Consider the following 17,853-nt stretch of genomic DNA (forward strand, 5'->3'; position numbering starts at 1 on the left):
TTGTTACCAACATCTGGTGAAAATTTCATGTCATTAGCACCTCTAGTAATATACTTACTGAGAAAAATGATGACGTGTTCAATATTTGTTTTACCCGCTGTATAGGTCAACCTGTCATCTTATGTAGAAACACAGYATTTCCACTCAGCCATTTCATCCATTAGCCCAATGACTAGATAAGGCTACAGTGCAGATAGTTTTCAATCATGTTGCTAACTTATCTTGATATATTGAGATTAAACATGAAATACAACAACAAGATATACTGTATTTAGATTAGATTTAACCACACATGTAGATTTGCACTCTTTATAAGGCTACAAAACCATATTTTATCAATTTTTGAAATGTCCCATGARCCTTTGCTGCTTGAGCAGACTTTTTCCAAGTGCACAGACTGAAACAAAAGTGGGCCACTGCACTGGCTGCAAGTTTAATTGTTAAAAATACAGGATTTTGCTTAAAAAATATTTGTATTTCATGTATTATATTACTGCATTTGGCCCCATAATCTGCTGCTACTCCAAACTTCCTTATCTCCTATATCTCCTATATTTTGTATATTTATGTTTCTATTTTTATTTACTCTATTCTACTTGTTCTATCCTTTTTTTTATCCATTGTATCTGTATTTCAATTGCTTATGTGTAACTGGACCGTGAGAATACAAATTTCGTTCTACCACATGTATACCACATGTGATGCGAATGACAATAACATCTCTTTGAACCCCTTGAATCCTACAGCCCCGGTAAGATTTTCATTTTGGCTCTCTTGGGGAAAATGTTTGGGCACCCCTGTTCTAGTCCTTGTATCTAATCCTGGCAGCATTGAGCAATGGGTACAAACTGAGGAAAGCAGACAATTAAAGGACAAAAAAGGTGTCATGCCTCTAATAACCCTCTGCAGCACATGAACAATATCTGAAAGTCTTATGTTTAAAAAATGAAATTGTCCAGCAGAGACCTGATTAAAGCATCACCCTTCATCATGCCAGGTTTTCAGATAATAGCTCTCTGATGCTAAAATAAAACTATGTGTCAAAGATTTATTCATACAAAAAAGAAATAGGAGCAAACTGTGTCTTTGTGACTAAGACAAAATTATCTATTTGCTTCACGTATTCATTCAAAATAGTTGATATCAAACGTCATTTTCATGTATGAAACTACAATGGACTAGTTCTACAAACACTCTTAATAACACTTTTTTCAACTAGCCTGCTTCAAATGTTATCATTGCATTAAATGACAATTATTAGCAGTTATCACGTCCATGAATTAGCTTCAGATTCAAACTTGTGCAACTAGTGCTACGTTTGCTCTACAAGTTGCAGAAGTCATGCTAGCCAAGCATTTTGTTACACAACTAGTCCAAAAGTCTAAACTAATTAGATTTTTGATGCAATAGTGATGCACTGGACCAAACTATTCAACAACTGTGTGTAGTATGAGTTACCTAAATAGCATAAAAACTGTTGCATTAAATTATGACAATTAGTTGACTAGTGACTGCCAAATTTGTGTACTAGTCAACTGGTAACCATTAAAATAGTCAGTTGACACATTCTTGTCTTTACTGAACTTTCACCTAGTCAACCTAAAATGCTAAAAGCCTCCAAACAACCACTATTTGACGAGTGCAACTAAATTTAGTCTCATTTGTCAACTAGTTGAAGCTTTACTGACCTTTCTGGTGGTTAGACTGGTTGTTCATCTCCTGAGTTCAGGAACATTTTCATACCTGAATGATTTATAGGTCAGAGTTAAGTGCCTGAACAAATGAGAAACATTTCTCTGAATATGGCCATTTCATAGAAAAGGTTTAAAAGTTCTTCAGAAAGCCTGAAGAAATATTCAGCAAGATCACAAGAACATCTTGGAAAGCAAAACATAAACAGTGGAGGGATGCAACATAAAAACAGATTTGAATATACCATAACTGTTTTAATCCACTACTTTTTAAGTAACTGACATCCAAATTTTTGCAAAGTTAACATGAAACACCATCTAAGCTTTCCAAACTTCATCTCATTATCCCTGATCCCGGTCTTATTTCCTGTGTCTTCTTTTGCATCATGAGAACATTATAAAACGATACAACAAATACATTAACACCAATAAGGTTCACTGTGTTGCAAGTCTTGGATGTTTTTTTATTTACAAGTTGTTGAGCATTTTATTATTATTATTATTATTGTTGTTGTTGTTGTTGTTGTTGTTGTTGTTGTTGTTGTTGTTGTTTTATTTAGATCCATTTTTGCAAGCATGATTTCTTGTGAAGCTCAGTTACATTCAGTGACACTCTTTGCAGTAAGAAGAATGACACAAAATTCAGGTCTTAACCTGAGCATTTATTTGTTGTTGTTCAGGGATTTATTATTATTATTATTATTATTATTGATTTTTTTTTTTCTGTGAGTACCTGTGTTTTCTAAATCGATGTTGGAAAACCCATTTGTTGATATTTGCATAGGTCTTTTGCCCCTCAGCGGATGCCTTGTCCACTTCGACGAAAGAAAATCAGTACATCACAAATAAACCATGCAAAAACAATGAAAGGCACAATCACCATAGATATATCAAATACACTAAAATGCCTTGGGTTTATATAACTCATTGTTGTGTATGGGTGTTCTAACTGAAACATAATCTGGGTGTAATTTTAAGCTGCCAAAACATCAGGGTACAACATGAAACATAAGAAACATTCAAGGCCTTCAATGCCTTTTGTTGCATTGTTGAACAGCTTTTCTAAAACCTATATGAGAAAATATAAGCATTTATAATTAAGATTTTTAACTACATTTCTTTTTTTATGTCTCCTGCTTTTTTTCCCCCTCAGATCATAGTGTAACATTTCAGGTATCACATTTTCACAGTTTTGGATCAGTTCGCTCTGAAACTTACACCTTTATGACAATAAACCACCACATGTTTCATTTTTGCATGAGCAAGATAGAACATAATGTTAATAATAATAATAAAGGAACTGCAGAGTTATTTATGGTGATTTTGTTTTTACACCTATGCACATCCACCTGTGATTTTTCCTTATTACCCTATTTTCCTCACTGCACATTCTGTCATTTTCACAGCAAGCAACAAAAGAGTCTGAATGCCCCAATATATTTCACTGCGTATTTATGTGTGTGCGCTCACTGGATTTATCACCTTAGATACCCTGCTGCACATCAGGATTTGACAAGACACATCGTAATAATCTTTAAAACAAACAAACAAAAAAAGAACAGGATAATATGAGTCATTTTATAATAAATTAGCACACTTCAAGTGCACATACTTTTTTCATTCAAAGGATTACTGCCATAAAGAAAAAAAAACAGGAATATAGGAAAATTTAATATCATGCATTCTGTGATTGAAACACCCACACAACACACAATCAGAAATAAATCCAGAGACAGTCAAACTCACCAACAGTGATGTATTTAGACCATGTTGTTTTACTGCAATATCACACTGGCATCCATGCAGCCGGTGCTGTGCTAAATGGACCCTCAAGAGGGCAGTGTTTGGCTATGGCACATACATAATCTCGGAGTATATGGTGACCATGAAATTGACATTTAGAGCAAGCCCTTTGTGTATTTATTTAATATCCTTGATATCAAGTCTTTTTTTGCCTGCTAGTTCACGACAACACAGAACTGGTTCAACAAACTCTCTTACTAACAACATACTGTATTTTTGCACTTAGAATTCTACTTTTGTCCTACTAGCTGGAATAGAAGTCATACTAGTCCACCATTTTGTGGCACTAGTACCTCAAAACTCCCAACTAATTGGTTTCAAGACCCAMTAGGGGACCACTGGACCAAACAAATTGACAACTGTGTCAAACAAGTTATTAAAAACCTTTTCATTTTCAACACAAATGATGCAGAATAGTTGACCAGTGCAACCTAAAATGTGAACTAGTCAACTAATAAACACTAAAATTGTTACTGTACCAACTGATACATTCTTGTCTTTATTGGTTAATTAAGGAAGTTATAGTTAACTAGTTCACCTAACGCCTTGTAATTAATTCATAAGTCTCCAAACAACCACTTTTTGACAAGATCTAAATTTGGCCTTACTTGTTAACTACTAAAACCCAAAATGTTCAGTACTAGTTAAAGCTTGTTTGGCCTTACTAGTGAACGACTGTGCCTGAAATGTTGACCAGTCAGGCTTAAAATATTCACCAGTCAACAGGTGGGACTAAATTTGGCCTTCCTAGTTAACTAGTAACACCCAAAATGCTCACTACACTATTGGCCTTACTTGTGAACTAGTTATAAATGTCAACTAGTGAGCATTTTAACATTTAGTTCTCGACTAGTTATACTTGTTGAATAGTATTAGTAGTAGGCAAAATAGTGTTAAGTTACCATGCCAATGTTTTTGATGCTTATTAGCCAACTTGTATAACTTGTGGTCCAATATTGTGTTAAAAACCCAACTAGTTGGTACTTTTTGGCTACTAGTGTGACAAAATGCTTCACTAGCATGACTTCTGCTCCTACTAGTTGGGCAGCGTTGCCACTACTTGGCAAAAAATGTGTTACCAGTAAAAGTGTTGGTAACCAAATTAGTGCAGTGCAAACCGGTGGGAAAAAGTGACAGTTGATGTCAAATATATCAAATAAATACACACATGGCTTGCCATACACACTGCGGAAAAGACACCACTTTTGACCTCCCGGCCCTCGCAGTTTGAAAATGAGCACAGAGGTGAGACGTTCAGAGCAGATTCTCACACAATGTTGTGGACTGGAGTCCTGAGAGACTTTGACATCTAACGGAGCATTACAAACTGTTTTTTTTATATATATTTACAAGAAAAATGAATGATCAACATTGTTTAAGTTTTTTTTTCTCACCACATTTAGCTCATCAGTACACCTTCTCACACACAGGATCAAAACAAAAATCACAAAAGAAGAAAAAAAAACCAACAAGCACACGGCACGCTGCTAAAACTTTGACTCAAAATATCCAACAGTGCAAACTTACATCCATGTTCTCGAATCATTTACAAACATTTGTATACACTTGAGCACCATAGTTTACTATTGTTGCTGAATACATATCAGTAAGCTAGATCTTTTAAAGTGGACGTGGTGGCTAGAGCTAGATGTTTTAATAATAAAAAGGGCAGGACATTTATGGGGTGAATGTGAGGAAAATGTCCATGATGACAGTTACTGAAGGTAATGAATCGGGGATGAGATGTTTGCTCTGAGGCATTAGGAATTTAATCACTTCCCTTTTTTCTAGCAAATAACCTCTTGATTATGTCTACTTGTATAAACAGATGTTTTTGGTGTTCACATGGATAGGATGAGCACGGCACACTTTATAGTGAAACGAGAATAAAACCTGTTGGACAGATAACAGATGTAAAAAGGAATGATTACTGTTTGTTAACATTGACTTTAAAAGCCAGATGTGTTCATCTGACCAGGAACAGTTTGATTTTATTTGTATTTTTGTCCTTTTTGTGAAATTACCAGGCTGCAAAACAATTTACAAGACAACGTAAGATGATATAACTAAATGCTAAAACAAAATAAAGAGAYGCCACCAATACCGTTTTACGCCCTCCATTAACCCTCCACACCTTGTAATCAAAAGGCAAGCTCCCCATAACCACTCCATAACCCATTGTTGATTTTGTCACCCAATCAGTCACGAGCTGGTGCTGAGATTACATTACACTTTCACAAAATCTTTTCTAACTCCTCAACTTCCTTTTTAACATTACGTTGTTCGGCTTAATCTCAGTTTGTTTTACTCTTTAGTCTCTTTTGCACATCCTCTCACCCTCCTCTACATGCTTTTGCCCTTCACAAAGATGGAGTAAAGAAACCTCACGAGAAACAGCTTCCTCTTTTCAAAACAGATCGCTTCATGTGTTCTTTCACTTTTTAAAAACGAGTAAACCAACTTCAAGAGAAAACAGCGTCCCATGGTTTTTTTTCTTCCTCTTTCCACACACGGTTTAACATTTTACATTTTTCTCAACAAAACAACGAAAATCAATGTGAATATAAAGCATCGCAGGTAATACGAGAAGTTTTTTTTTCTCTCTCTCTGCTGTAAATTATGGAGCCTTCCCTTCTCTCTGCCTTCTGTTCCTTCAGTCAGAGTAAAAACACATCTGGCTATTTCACTTGGAGTTGATTACGTTGGATTATTTCAGTGTTGTTGTGCAATCGAATAAATTTTAAAAGCGCATATCTTGAGGAATAAAAATTAATAGAAATCAAATCCTGTTTTTCATGCATTATTACTACTACATACGTATAATATATTAAGTTGCTTTTTATTTAATTTTTTTTAGTTTTTTTTTTAGTTTGTTTGTTTACTGCAATGAACAATAAAGAGGCAACGGTTAAGGTTTATACTAATCTAGGAGCGGCTGGTTCCTAATAGYGGATTGGGTTGAAAACTTACAGGTTCAAACAAAATAAACCTGCAGGTCTGCTTCGGGTTGACAAATGTAATGGTGTTTGACTTAAGCTGCAGTACTAATGCCCCCAGAGTAAACAAAGCCTCCCCCAGACTGATGGGGAGTTTAGTGACAGATGTTACGCTTGCTGGGCTGGTGAAGGAAGGTGTTTCTAGCGTGGGCTGCATGGCGAGGGGCCTGCTCCCTCGTACGGTTTTGGCGCTGGATGTGGTTGCGGCTCAGATGGCGCCGCTCCATGCGAGCTTTGTAACGCTGGACCCGGGCCACCTGGGTGACCTTGGCCAGAGCACCAGCCTGCGTGGCTGCTCCACGGCTCACCCTGGTGGGCATGGCCAAGGGCGCGACTGGTTCAGACCCCCTGCTGCAAGAGAAAAGCGAGCAATGAAAATTCAATAAGTGGCAGGATTTTATTATTATTATTTTTTTTACTATTCATGATGAAGTAGGTGAAAACTGAGTTCAGCACTCGTGAATATTTCCCACCTCATGCTGCTGGCCAGGCTGACGAGGCTCTCCTCCCCCACCACAGACAGGCTGCTGTTGGAGACCATGGACAGAATGTTCGGGGAGACGTACACAGACATGCTGGGGTGCTCTATGAGGAGGTCCTCCATTGGACTGGCCTCTGCTGTGGCTCCCTCTGCAGTGAAACAGGGGGGAGGGGTGACAAACCAACTCTCATCCATGCAGCCTCTCTCTGAGCCTGCACTACTGGTGCCCCCACTGCCCCCGCACTCACTCCCAGACCCTGGGGACATCGACGGGGTAGACGAGGGCACGGACAGTCTGGCCCTTCTTGGTAGGCTCACGGGTGTAGCACCTAAGTGTGATGGGCTAAAGCCGGGACAAGACAGGGGGTCTGAAGATGCTACTGTACCCCGTCTTCGACCTTTATGTATCCTCTGACGCTTGTGGGGTGGGCGGGGAACGGGGGCCAGGCCGTCAGTTCTTGTTTGGGAGTTTCTGTGACCTGATGGGTCGGGGAATGATTGTGCAACCAGTAGAGTTCCTGTTTCCCCCTCCACCTGCATCATGCAGTCAGATCCTTCTGAGCACATGGCAAGGATGAGGTCGGGGAGGCCAGTGGAGACATTTCATTTTGAGCCRGTGAAGGGGGTGGAAATTGCAAAAATATTTTGCAAATTTGGCAGTTTTTTTTTTTTTCAAAAACCCATGCAGGACGAAGAGGGTCATTTTTTGGAAGGGGGTCACATACGCACGTGCACACATACCGGTGTGGGGAATATGGAGGAATTTAACAAAATTGGAAGAAGGGGAGAAAAAGAGGGGTAAGGAAACACAAAACATAAAGGAGTCACATTGTTAGTTGTGCTGACCCTCTATGGTTGTGATTATGTCAGAGACAAAATGTTTGTCTTTTCRAGAGACACTGTCATGTTCTCTTGTTTGGCTGGCTCTAGAAACAGTACCAAAACAAAATTTTCCACACAGCAATGTCATGACCATTTCATAAAAAGAGTGGAAGATGATAATGTGCTTCAATCATTTGAAAAAAAACAAACACTTTTTTTGTCAGTTGTGCCGCACCCAGACTGATTATTCACCTTGTTCCTTCATCACCACCTCTAGTCTTTCAGAACTACACATGMTAGAAGCTACACAATTCAACTACAACCCCAATTGTGAAAAAAGTCGGAACATTGTGTGAAACATAAAGAATAATAACAACCAGAGTGCAGTAATTTGCCAATTTTATAAACCCATATTTTATTCACAACAGAACATAGTAAAATGTTGAAACTAACAGTCTGTAGATGTCTAGGAACTGTGGACACTAGTTTCTGGAGTTTTTGTTGTCCCTTATAGTTGTCTAATAGGTTTATAGCCGTTCATTCCTGGGTCTACTTTGCTAGAATCTTTGTGATATGATGCACCAAATGCTTTCAGTTGCAGGCCAGTTCAACACCTCGGCTCTTCTACTGCAAAGCCATGCTGTTGTAATAGAAGCAGTGTGCAGTTTGGCATTGTCTTGCTGAAATATGCAAGGCCTTCCCTGAAAAAGATGTTGCCTAGATGCGAGCATATGTTCTAAAATTAGTACACTTGTTTTTGTTTTTCTAGTTTTCATTGAGCATGTTTTGCTGTCATCCTCCCTTCACTGGCTCCCAGAATAGATTTTAAAATTCTCCTGGCCTATAAATGCCAAAATGGCCTTACACCCTCCTATACATCTGACCTACTTCAACCTTATGCTCTTTCTCAGGCAMTGAGGTCATCTGATCAGCTGCTGTTGTCATCCCAAAAAACAGGTTGAAGCTCAGTTGAAGCCCCTAAGCTTTGGAGCAATCTGCCCCTAAAATAAGACAGACYTCCTCACTTCCGGTTGTTRAAKCTCTTTCAAAAACACATCTGTTCTCGCTGACTTTTAACCAAGTATGAGTTGTTTTAGTATTTTTATTGTGTTATGTTCTGTATTTATTTTCTTCTGATGCTTTTAGGTTCCTTTCTTTTCATTTACTCTTTTATTGTTCAGCACTTTTGTAGYGACCTGTTGTTTTATAATGTTCTTAATTTGACTTGACTTGATTGATGGCATCTTTTCAGGTGTATTGGCTGTCCAYGCACACCCCATACCATCAGAGAGGCAGGGTTTTGAACTGTGACCTGGTAATAGGCTAGGTATCTTTTTTTACTACAGAAGACATTGTGTCCGTGTTTCCAAAATGAATTGGAAAWTTTCATTGATCTGACAACAGCTTTGCACCTTGCCTCGAAGTGACGTTCATAACAGAAACAGACCTGTTTTCATTGCAGCGCCGTCTGAGGGCTTACAAAGCACAAGTGGTAATATTGACTTTCAACCTTGTCCATTGAGCACAGAGGTTTCTTCAGATAATTTTTTTACCTTATTGAGTGAGGATGATGGAATAATCAAAGTGTTCCCAATTTTCACTGAGGAACAATTGTTCCACTGTTTAGACAGGTTTTTTTTTTGTTGTTGTTTTTTTGCAGTCTGGTGAACCTCTGCCCATCTWTACTTCTGGGAGATTCAGCTTCTCTAAAATGTTCTTTTCATACCCAGTTTTCTTACTGACCTCTTGCTAATTAATTAATTAGTTTTAAAATGCTATTCAYATCCACCCCTTACTTTTACAGAGAATGATATATGGTTTTTCCCAATGTCCCAGCAGTTTCAAATTTGGGGTTGTAATTATTACAGCAGGTTTGAGTTAAAATGAAACTSCAAGCTCTCCACTGACTCACCAGTCAGGTTGACGAGCATCCATCCTTCCTCGTCGGCCTCYGTCACACACGGACCGGGTCCTTTCAGCTCAGCCGTCACCTCTTCCACCTCCCCAAACAACAAGTTGCTAAGACGCTGAAACATTGCTGCTCGTGTTTTTCGTTGATGAGTGTATTGTGTTTAACTGACGACAAAGAAAAAGAACTATAGCTGCCTTTTTTGTGTTAGTTTAATGCTGCTGCTCTTTGCCTGATTTTATTGTTTCCACTTAAAGCCCTGTGTTTGATGTTGAAAAAAAAAAACAGGACTAAACAGGCTTCTGTAGTGCAAATGTAAGGTTTCACTTGGTTTGGAACAAAGGCCTGAAGAGAAAGAGAGAAAAAGAATAATTAGTCACCATAAAAACAAAATGTTCTTCACCGACAATACAGTGGATATCATTTGCTGACACACAGTACAGTTTTACCAACAGTTTGTTCCATTAAAACACAAGACACAATTTAAGAATATTTTGATAAAATAAACATTTTGTATAAAATAAAAAGTTTCAGTACGCTTTACAAAGATTAACCTAAAATTCATTACTTCACTTTCAGTTTGATGCATTTATAGTTACAAAGGATAAATTATCAGTGGATTTTTTAATGAATGTGAACTTAAGATACTTAATTTTTAATCAGAATACTAAAAAACATACATTGATCGGCTCACATGTTCATATTTATTTCATGCATACATTAGCATAAATAAATCTTGGGATGTGCATGTGCAGCTTTCACTCATACTAATGTTTGAATCACAAGATTTCAGCTGCATACGACAAACTATATTTCTGTTTTGGTCTAAGAATGACTTGTTATATAATAATACTGTAATGCATTAACAGAGTGTTAAATCATGCCCCAATAACTAGGGATATAAAAGGAGAGTGATTCATGAAAAAAAAGAAAWGAATTAACCAGCAAAGAGCTGGTTAGACAATGACACATCTCCCTTCCCCCATTAGATTTAGATAAATGATCAGCACCATCTCAAGGCAGATGGACGGGCCAGAGAGGAGGAAGAGGAGGAGGAAGGGGTGAGAGAAGGTCACGAAAAGACAATAAGCACAGTTCATGTGTTAACTTGCAAAAAAACAAAAAAGTCAGATACTGTGGCAGCAGCTGCTAYGACAAAGGACAAGTATCTGACTTACAAATGACGATGATGATGTAATGACGAAGGTTTGRACAAAAAATTTATTGGAGAACATTTAAATGTCTAAAAGGTCATGTTTTGTTTTCCTAAACCATGAGTGATCCACTTTAAATAATTAATTTGTGCCATTAGATCTGCAGTTTTGATGAAAAAAAAGTTTGTTTGTTTGTTTGTTTGTTTGTTTGTTTGTTTGTTTGTTTTACTAGTTATGTGTTTCTTTATCACAATCCCCCCTGATGCAGATATCAGGAGTAGCAATGTGTTCAGATTACATTGGAGCAGCAAATATACATTTTGTGTTAAATAAAATGAAATATGTGTATTCATTGTGAAATCACATGAATGACATCATCTATGGTTAACTAAATAGTTGTTCTGTGTTGTCAGAACTCTGCAGGGGAGTAAACTAAAGTGTTGTGATCTTTAACACTGATATTGATTTTAATGCATTACTAAACCAACAAAAAAAATGAAGTAATGCGACTGGAATAAATTCAACTAAATGCACTCAAAGACCTTTGGACTGCACTACATGTTCAGCAAACCCCTGATAAAACCTTCTGCTTATCAGTATGAGATAACCTGAACTTAAAGAGTGTAAAGACAACTAATRATACTGGTGTGAGTAAAGTAAATATGCTGATGTGACTTCTGGGAACATTATTAGTTTCATGAAATTAAAGTCATACGTTATTATTACTTTTTTTGCTGACCTTATTTCACAAGCTGAAAGATAAACTTGGTGAGGTTTTCTGGAACTCGAGATAAACTCGAGTCATGCACGCTCTTCTGCAACTCCTTCTTTGCATAAACCCTCATCCCTTTTTACATCCAGCAGGCAATGACTTGCAAATGAAGACATTTATAAGAYGTGCTGAGCTTTAAATGGACATCCCTTTAATCAAACTTGTTGCATTATTGTATTTTAGGATTCTTTTGTTTCATTCAGTCTGAACAAAAACCTGAAAGGCAGGAATATGGTGCAAAACACTACAGCAAGGAGCATTATTGTTATTTTTATTGAATAATGATTCACTTTTACAGTTTGCTTTTTCAGTTCGTTCAGATGTGTGCTAAAATCTAAAATTATTTTCTTGACAAAAATACATATGTTAAATTCCTTTGGTCATTGATCTCACTGAAATTGGCTTCAGCTCTATTTACATGGTACTTTTAGCTTTAGCAGGGCCTTTTACCACCTTTAGCTTTTGTTAAGGCTCTTGCAATCTTTAACTAATTTGTTGCTTTGTTTATCTTGCTAATTGTTGCTTTTTGTTACAATTAGCTTATGTTTTGCTACTTTTATCTAGCTTTTTGCTACTTTTGGAATTCTGCTTCAGCACCCGCGTTAAAAAAATGTATAAGTCATTCAGCACTCGACAAACACAACCCCCTAATAATAATAATAATAATAATAATAATAATAATAATAATAATAATAATATTATTATTATTATTATTATTATTATTATTATATTATTAAGTTATTTGAGAAGTTAGGAATATCGTAATTTATTTTGCATGTTTGTTCATAAAAGTACAAATATTAAAGGTGTAATAAAAGAATATATCATGAGTTAAGTGTCTTCTTCCGGTGTGAAGTGGGAGGAGAGGAGGTAGTGGGCGGAGCCTTCTCAATAAAAAAAACAAGAAACCAGTGACGTCACGACGCAGACCGAGGCTTCAGTCTTCGGTCTGTTTTGACCGGCGGAGGAAAGAAAACGAAAGACTTGACAGCAAAAACGACAAAACACCAGATGTTTGCAGCTGCGTGTTTAAAACCGACGATGATTTTAATGTTTTGGTTTGAATTCTTCGGCTCAGATTCATCACCGAGTGAAGGTTTGATCGCACTGCCTTTATAGAAAAAAAAAAGGCGATATTTACGTCTGAAATCATAAAGGCGTGCCTAATGTTTTACGTAGCCTGAAATAAAACTCCAGTTTTTAAAGGCGCCGAGAGTGTCTGTAGGTTAAACAGGTTACAGATGAATTATATGTAAGCTGTGCAGCTGAAGGGTCAAAGCAATGACAGCTGAGCTTTCCACACCGGATGGGCTTCTTGCTCACGCAACGAAGCTCTCGGGGGATTGTTCATCTTTCTCCCCGAGACAATTGTTCTGAAGCAGGACCACCATCCGTCATCGACACATCAGCATTTTGCTGCAAAAACAGCTGCTGCCGGCGTCGCATTACAGCCAAGCCGGTTTCATCTCACCTCCCCCACCCCCGAGGATGTTTTCAGGACGTCGAATAATAAAAGGCTTTTTTAGTTTTGGGCCGCCGATTCTGCTCGCAAATATACCCCTAATAATAAATCATCACTGGTTATGACACAGCAGTGAACCACAATGTGGGTCACCGGCAGACAAAGCAATGTAATCCCTTCAGAACTTCATGTTCTCCTGTTTTAATTCCTGCAGACAGGCTGCTGCATGTTTCACATATGGAGAAATGAATCTATAAGCAASGCGGAAGAAAGCGCTCTGTCGGAGCACAAAGACAATAAACCATGTCAGGAATAAATCTGGATTACAAAACACACACACACTTACCTGCCTTTGAAGGATTATTCAAGTTGTAAACGAGATCTCACTGTAGAAACTCTTAAAGCACAGCTTTAGGTAGCCTTTATGTGAGGTAGCTAAAACACTATTGTACAAAAATAAGGCTTTCTTCTTAGAAGAAGGGCTTCGTGTAAAAAAAAATTACACTGTTCCTATATATATATGTATATTTTCAGATCACAACATCTGCAGCATCCTCTCCCTGCCCTCTATATAATTCTTCTCTCCGCTGCAGAAATTCCTGTTTACTGCTGCCTCCAGCTGATCCGCAGATCAGAATGTAGAGCGTACAAAACAGCTGATTGTGAGATCACAGCGCTCGGAGGCCCCGCCCACAGACCCGCCCACTCCATCCAAACCAACCAATGGGAATATTACACCCAGCAACGAACCCGAATCCTCTTGGTAACAGGATGAGCTGCGGGTGGAGGGGGTGCGTGGTTTATAAGCTGTCAACCCGGAGCCCAGAGGGAACCGATCCCAGGTCAGCCTACAGGTTCTGGTTGTTGGAAGACACACGAGGGGGGCGGGATGCAAACTGACCCAGGGTCTGCTCACAGATCTGTTGTCAGCAGTCATTAAACCTGTCAGCCTGATGATTAATAAATGAATTCAACTTTAGAAGAAAGGTAGAAGCTGCTGCGACAGGTCTGTTATTCTACATCTGCAGAAAATGTTGAGTTTTATTTAGAAAAAAAACTTATTATATCTGTTGCATAGATAATACTGTTCTAATAGTAAAAACATAATCACCTAGTGTTTCTTCAGTGATGCTGGTGATGTTACTTTAAATTTTATATGTAAATAGAGTCCATTCCCTCCCTCTCTCTCTTTCAGTCCAGCCTGAATGGGGAGGGCCTTAATGTTCCTTTCAGTCTTTATCAACCAGTCATATTGACCTTTTTTATGAATGCAGTGTCTATAGGAGCCAATAACCTTTCTGTTTTTTTTTTTTTATCAGTCCCTGGTGGTTCCTGAGAGTTTCCACAGCCTTTTTTATGTGTGACAGATTATGCAAAGAGTTGAGAGCTCAGATGATTTTCCAGGTGCCCAATTATCTGATTCTGATGAAACCCATACAGAGCGATGCATTGTGCTCTGTGTTCTGTTTTCATCATATTCTGACTGTCAGCTGGGTCTCAGTCCAACAGGAAGTGTCAGCACCCTAATTTGAATGTTATAACTTCAAATAAAAACAGTGAAGCCTGCCTAAAAATACTGTTTGTACCAAACACAGCTGAAGGTGAAGATATTTCCATCCCTGACTTTGTGTGGATGGACTGATCGCTGAATAGATTTTAATGAGACATTCTGAAATTTATAATTGGATGTACACACATGACACATTTTTAAAAATTGATCCATTTTAAGATGGCTGCACCAGATAATCAAAGTTAGCCAACACAAAATCCATAACTCTGGTTCATCCGTAGATGTTGACCTAAAACTTGATGTGGTAGTAGCTGAGAGTCGTTCTGAGTGTGACATCACATGGGACTGCAGATTATTCTCAAGCTTTATCCATAATGTCTACAACTCTGTCATTTCTTAAAGTGCCTGTGACATTAAATTTTTGTGGTAAATGTAATTGCGCTTTTGGAAAGATAACATAGATAACATATAGCGAAAGCAATTTCACACCACTGAGACAAACAGTTGTTGAGATGTATGCATGTGAAGGAACAGGAAGTRATGACAAAGGGGAATGTCTGAATGTAAACAGAGCATTGCTACAACAACTAACAACATACAGACAGCAGTGAATTTTATGATTTTTTAGATAATTTTAGTCCTTATAAGAAAGAAATGAAGTAAAGTCAAAGCTCAAATAATATTGTTTTAATAAACAAAGACAAGGGATTTTTCTTTCTTAAAGAGTTCCCCTTTGATGTCACTTCCTGTTTCACTTTGGCTGAGCCCAATTCAAAGGAAAACATGCCATTTATGTGATGAAAGGGGTTAAATCATGTGTTTTATGCCAATTTTCCTAAATAAGAAGATATTTTCTTTGACCTTTTGTATTTGAAGGATAGGCATGTCACTGGCACTTTAAAATACGATGATCTCAGTCTAAAAGCGCAAAAGCTAAGTCTTTAGTTTATTCATTGTTTGCTTTCATGAAGCTTATTGTTTTGCATCCAGCTTATTTCTTCCTCTTAAAAAGCCAACTCCTAAAATGTTATTGGACAAAAGTTTGGAACAATGGAAAAACTGAGATGTGATGCACTGAGGTCTTTGCTGGACTGTTATTCAAGGATAGCAGTTTAACACACCCCCGTCAGCTAAATGTTTGTTTCCACACAGTCGAGACTTTTGTATTGTAAGAATGTGAGTGATGAAGCCAGTCTGATTAGAAACTGAAAACAGATGAACCCCACCTGTCTGGATTGCYGCTCTGTGTGTCACTCAGGTTTCCTCGTACGCTTCCTGATGCAGGAGTCGACAYGTAAACGGCTRCTTTGCTGAGGGAGCTAAAAMCAAGTTTGATGGGAGGTAAGTWTTTTTTTTTTTTTTGGCCTAAGCAGATTGCTGGGTTACTCAGGCATACACGTGCAGACATAAACACAAACACTTCCATAATGCAGTGGTAATTACATCCTGACTCCGGTACAACAAAAAACATTTAGTGAGACATCTATCTGTCCACGTTTGTCCTCTCCAGCTTCAGAAGTCACATTGTGTAGCACTTGTTCKGTTGTGTTGTCATGCTGGTGGTTACACTTTATTATCTATCATTTRAAACAGATGCATGCCAAGACATCAGTATTTACCCAGCAATTAAAGCCGTAGCAGTGCTTGAAGGAATGCATATCGCCTGCCCCGTTATAACTGAATGAACTGAAGAACACATGGAGTGGAGGTGCTGCTTTTTTATTGTCTGCCTTTTTCGTAGTTTTCACTGAGGCTGTATGATTCTAAGCTAGTTGGTGAATTAGGTGATAGGTCACAGCATTATTTTCCACTTCCTGCTTCAGTTTTACTCCCAGCCATCGATGTGACCCACCGCTCTCGTCTAACCTGCCCTGGACAATGCTGACAAAAGATAACCATTAAGTAAGGCAGGTGGRAGTATTTGCAAGGAAATGTTCTACAAGAGTCAAAGAAAGATGAGGGGTCAGAGTTCACACTTGCTTTTGATGCAGCAGCATGCTCTCTATTTTTTTTTCCTTTTGGGCCTCTTTGCTTCATAGCTGCTGGCTGCTGATAAGACAGGAGATGCAGGATGCACTTTGTGTTGCAACAACCTGTTTTAAATACTTAATTTTTACTTTTACATCCATAAAACAAGATTCTATGTCCAGTGTCTTACAATATACAGTATATCAGTGATTTGATGTTTTTTTTGCAGCTTAAAAATCAAAGTTAACAATAAAAAAGCAATTAATGACTTTTTTGATTTGACCGCTGAATGCTGAATTGTAGCTAAAAGCTAAATGATAGCAAAATATATATATAAAAGTAGCAAAATGTTAAGCTAAAGGGTAGAAAAATATAAGCTAAATACTAAATTTAACAAAAGGCTAGCTAAAAGCTAAAAGTAGAAGAATGGTAGCTAAAAACTAACTGGTAGCAGAATGCTATTAATGCTAAAAGTCACATAGGAATASTAAAATAAAGTAAATATACTGAAGCAGATTTCAAACAGAACAATGTTTTCAAAGAACTTGAAGAGATCTCAACATATTTTTATGAGGAAAATATTCATAAATCAATAATATCCACCTTCTCCTGAATAAGCTGAAGTTTTGGTATGGAGCTAAATTGGGGTCATAAGGTTTGTTCAAAATAAAAATAATTTGAAACTGAAAAAAAAAAATTGAAACTGAAAAGACAAGATGTTTGAAACATTTCCAGATTGTAATGCATTGTTTTTCAGTTTCAATTTTTTTTTCAGTTTCAAAATTATTTTTTTCAGTTTCAAAATTGTTTTTCAGTTTCAAATCTCCTTTTTTTCAGTTTCAATTTTTTTTTTATTTTGAACAAACCTTATGACCCCAATTTAGCTCCACATTTTTGTGTCTGGATGACTAAAAAGAAGCACAAATTTTTCAGAAGTAGGTGGAAAACAATGTAATGAATGATGAATCAGCATTCAAACAATYAACAGTGAATTAGAAACTTCAAACCAAAGTCTGACACTGTTTCATCCGACACTGTCTGCTGTCATGTCTGTGGGTCCAGGTCCTGGATAAACGATTCCTCTCTGTGTCTCGTGTTGCACACAGCTTGTCTTTACTCGYACCACTACAGTCCACAGATAACCCCCGGACACATAACACTGCTCTGCTGTTTCTTATTACTCAGCACAGACAGCAGGGTGGTACTTGGTCAGTGGTCTAAATTCCCACGACAAGAGCTGAACTTTTTTTTTTTTTTTTTTTTTTTTTTTTTTTTTTTTTTTTTT

General features: G+C 37.6%; 2 protein-coding genes across 5 annotated transcripts in view; both read right to left on the reverse strand.

Moving 5' to 3' along the window:
- The window catches only part of ggt7 (gamma-glutamyltransferase 7), a gene marked incomplete in the record, with an annotated part of 16,720 nt that extends 13,620 nt beyond the window's left edge, over nt 1–3,100 (reverse strand). The window contains 1 exon segment of the mRNA XM_014017291.1: nt 2,425–3,100.
- A 155-nt stretch (nt 3,101–3,255) lies between these two features.
- Nucleotides 3,256–17,853, reverse strand: part of tp53inp2b (tumor protein p53 inducible nuclear protein 2b) — a 22,919-nt gene continuing 8,321 nt past the window's right edge. Inside the window, exons 1-4 of one of the 4 annotated variants that reach the window (XM_014017315.1) lie at nt 13,437–13,726; nt 9,706–10,047; nt 6,964–7,525; nt 3,256–6,841 (exon numbers count right to left, since the gene is read on the reverse strand). In XM_014017315.1, the coding sequence (XP_013872769.1) occupies nt 6,586–6,841; nt 6,964–7,525; nt 9,706–9,829 (942 nt within the window). In that variant the 5' untranslated portion in view covers nt 9,830–10,047; nt 13,437–13,726 and the 3' untranslated portion in view covers nt 3,256–6,585. Of the gene's footprint in view, nt 6,842–6,963; nt 7,529–9,705; nt 10,048–13,436; nt 13,727–17,853 lie in introns of those variants that run through there. The other 3 variants (XM_014017300.1, XM_014017322.1, XM_014017308.1) reach the window with 3 other exon arrangements.

This window comes from Austrofundulus limnaeus, unplaced genomic scaffold (genome assembly GCF_001266775.1).
Source record: "Austrofundulus limnaeus strain Quisiro unplaced genomic scaffold, Austrofundulus_limnaeus-1.0 Scaffold3, whole genome shotgun sequence".
In the NCBI taxonomy this organism is placed as follows: domain Eukaryota; kingdom Metazoa; phylum Chordata; class Actinopteri; order Cyprinodontiformes; family Rivulidae; genus Austrofundulus; species Austrofundulus limnaeus.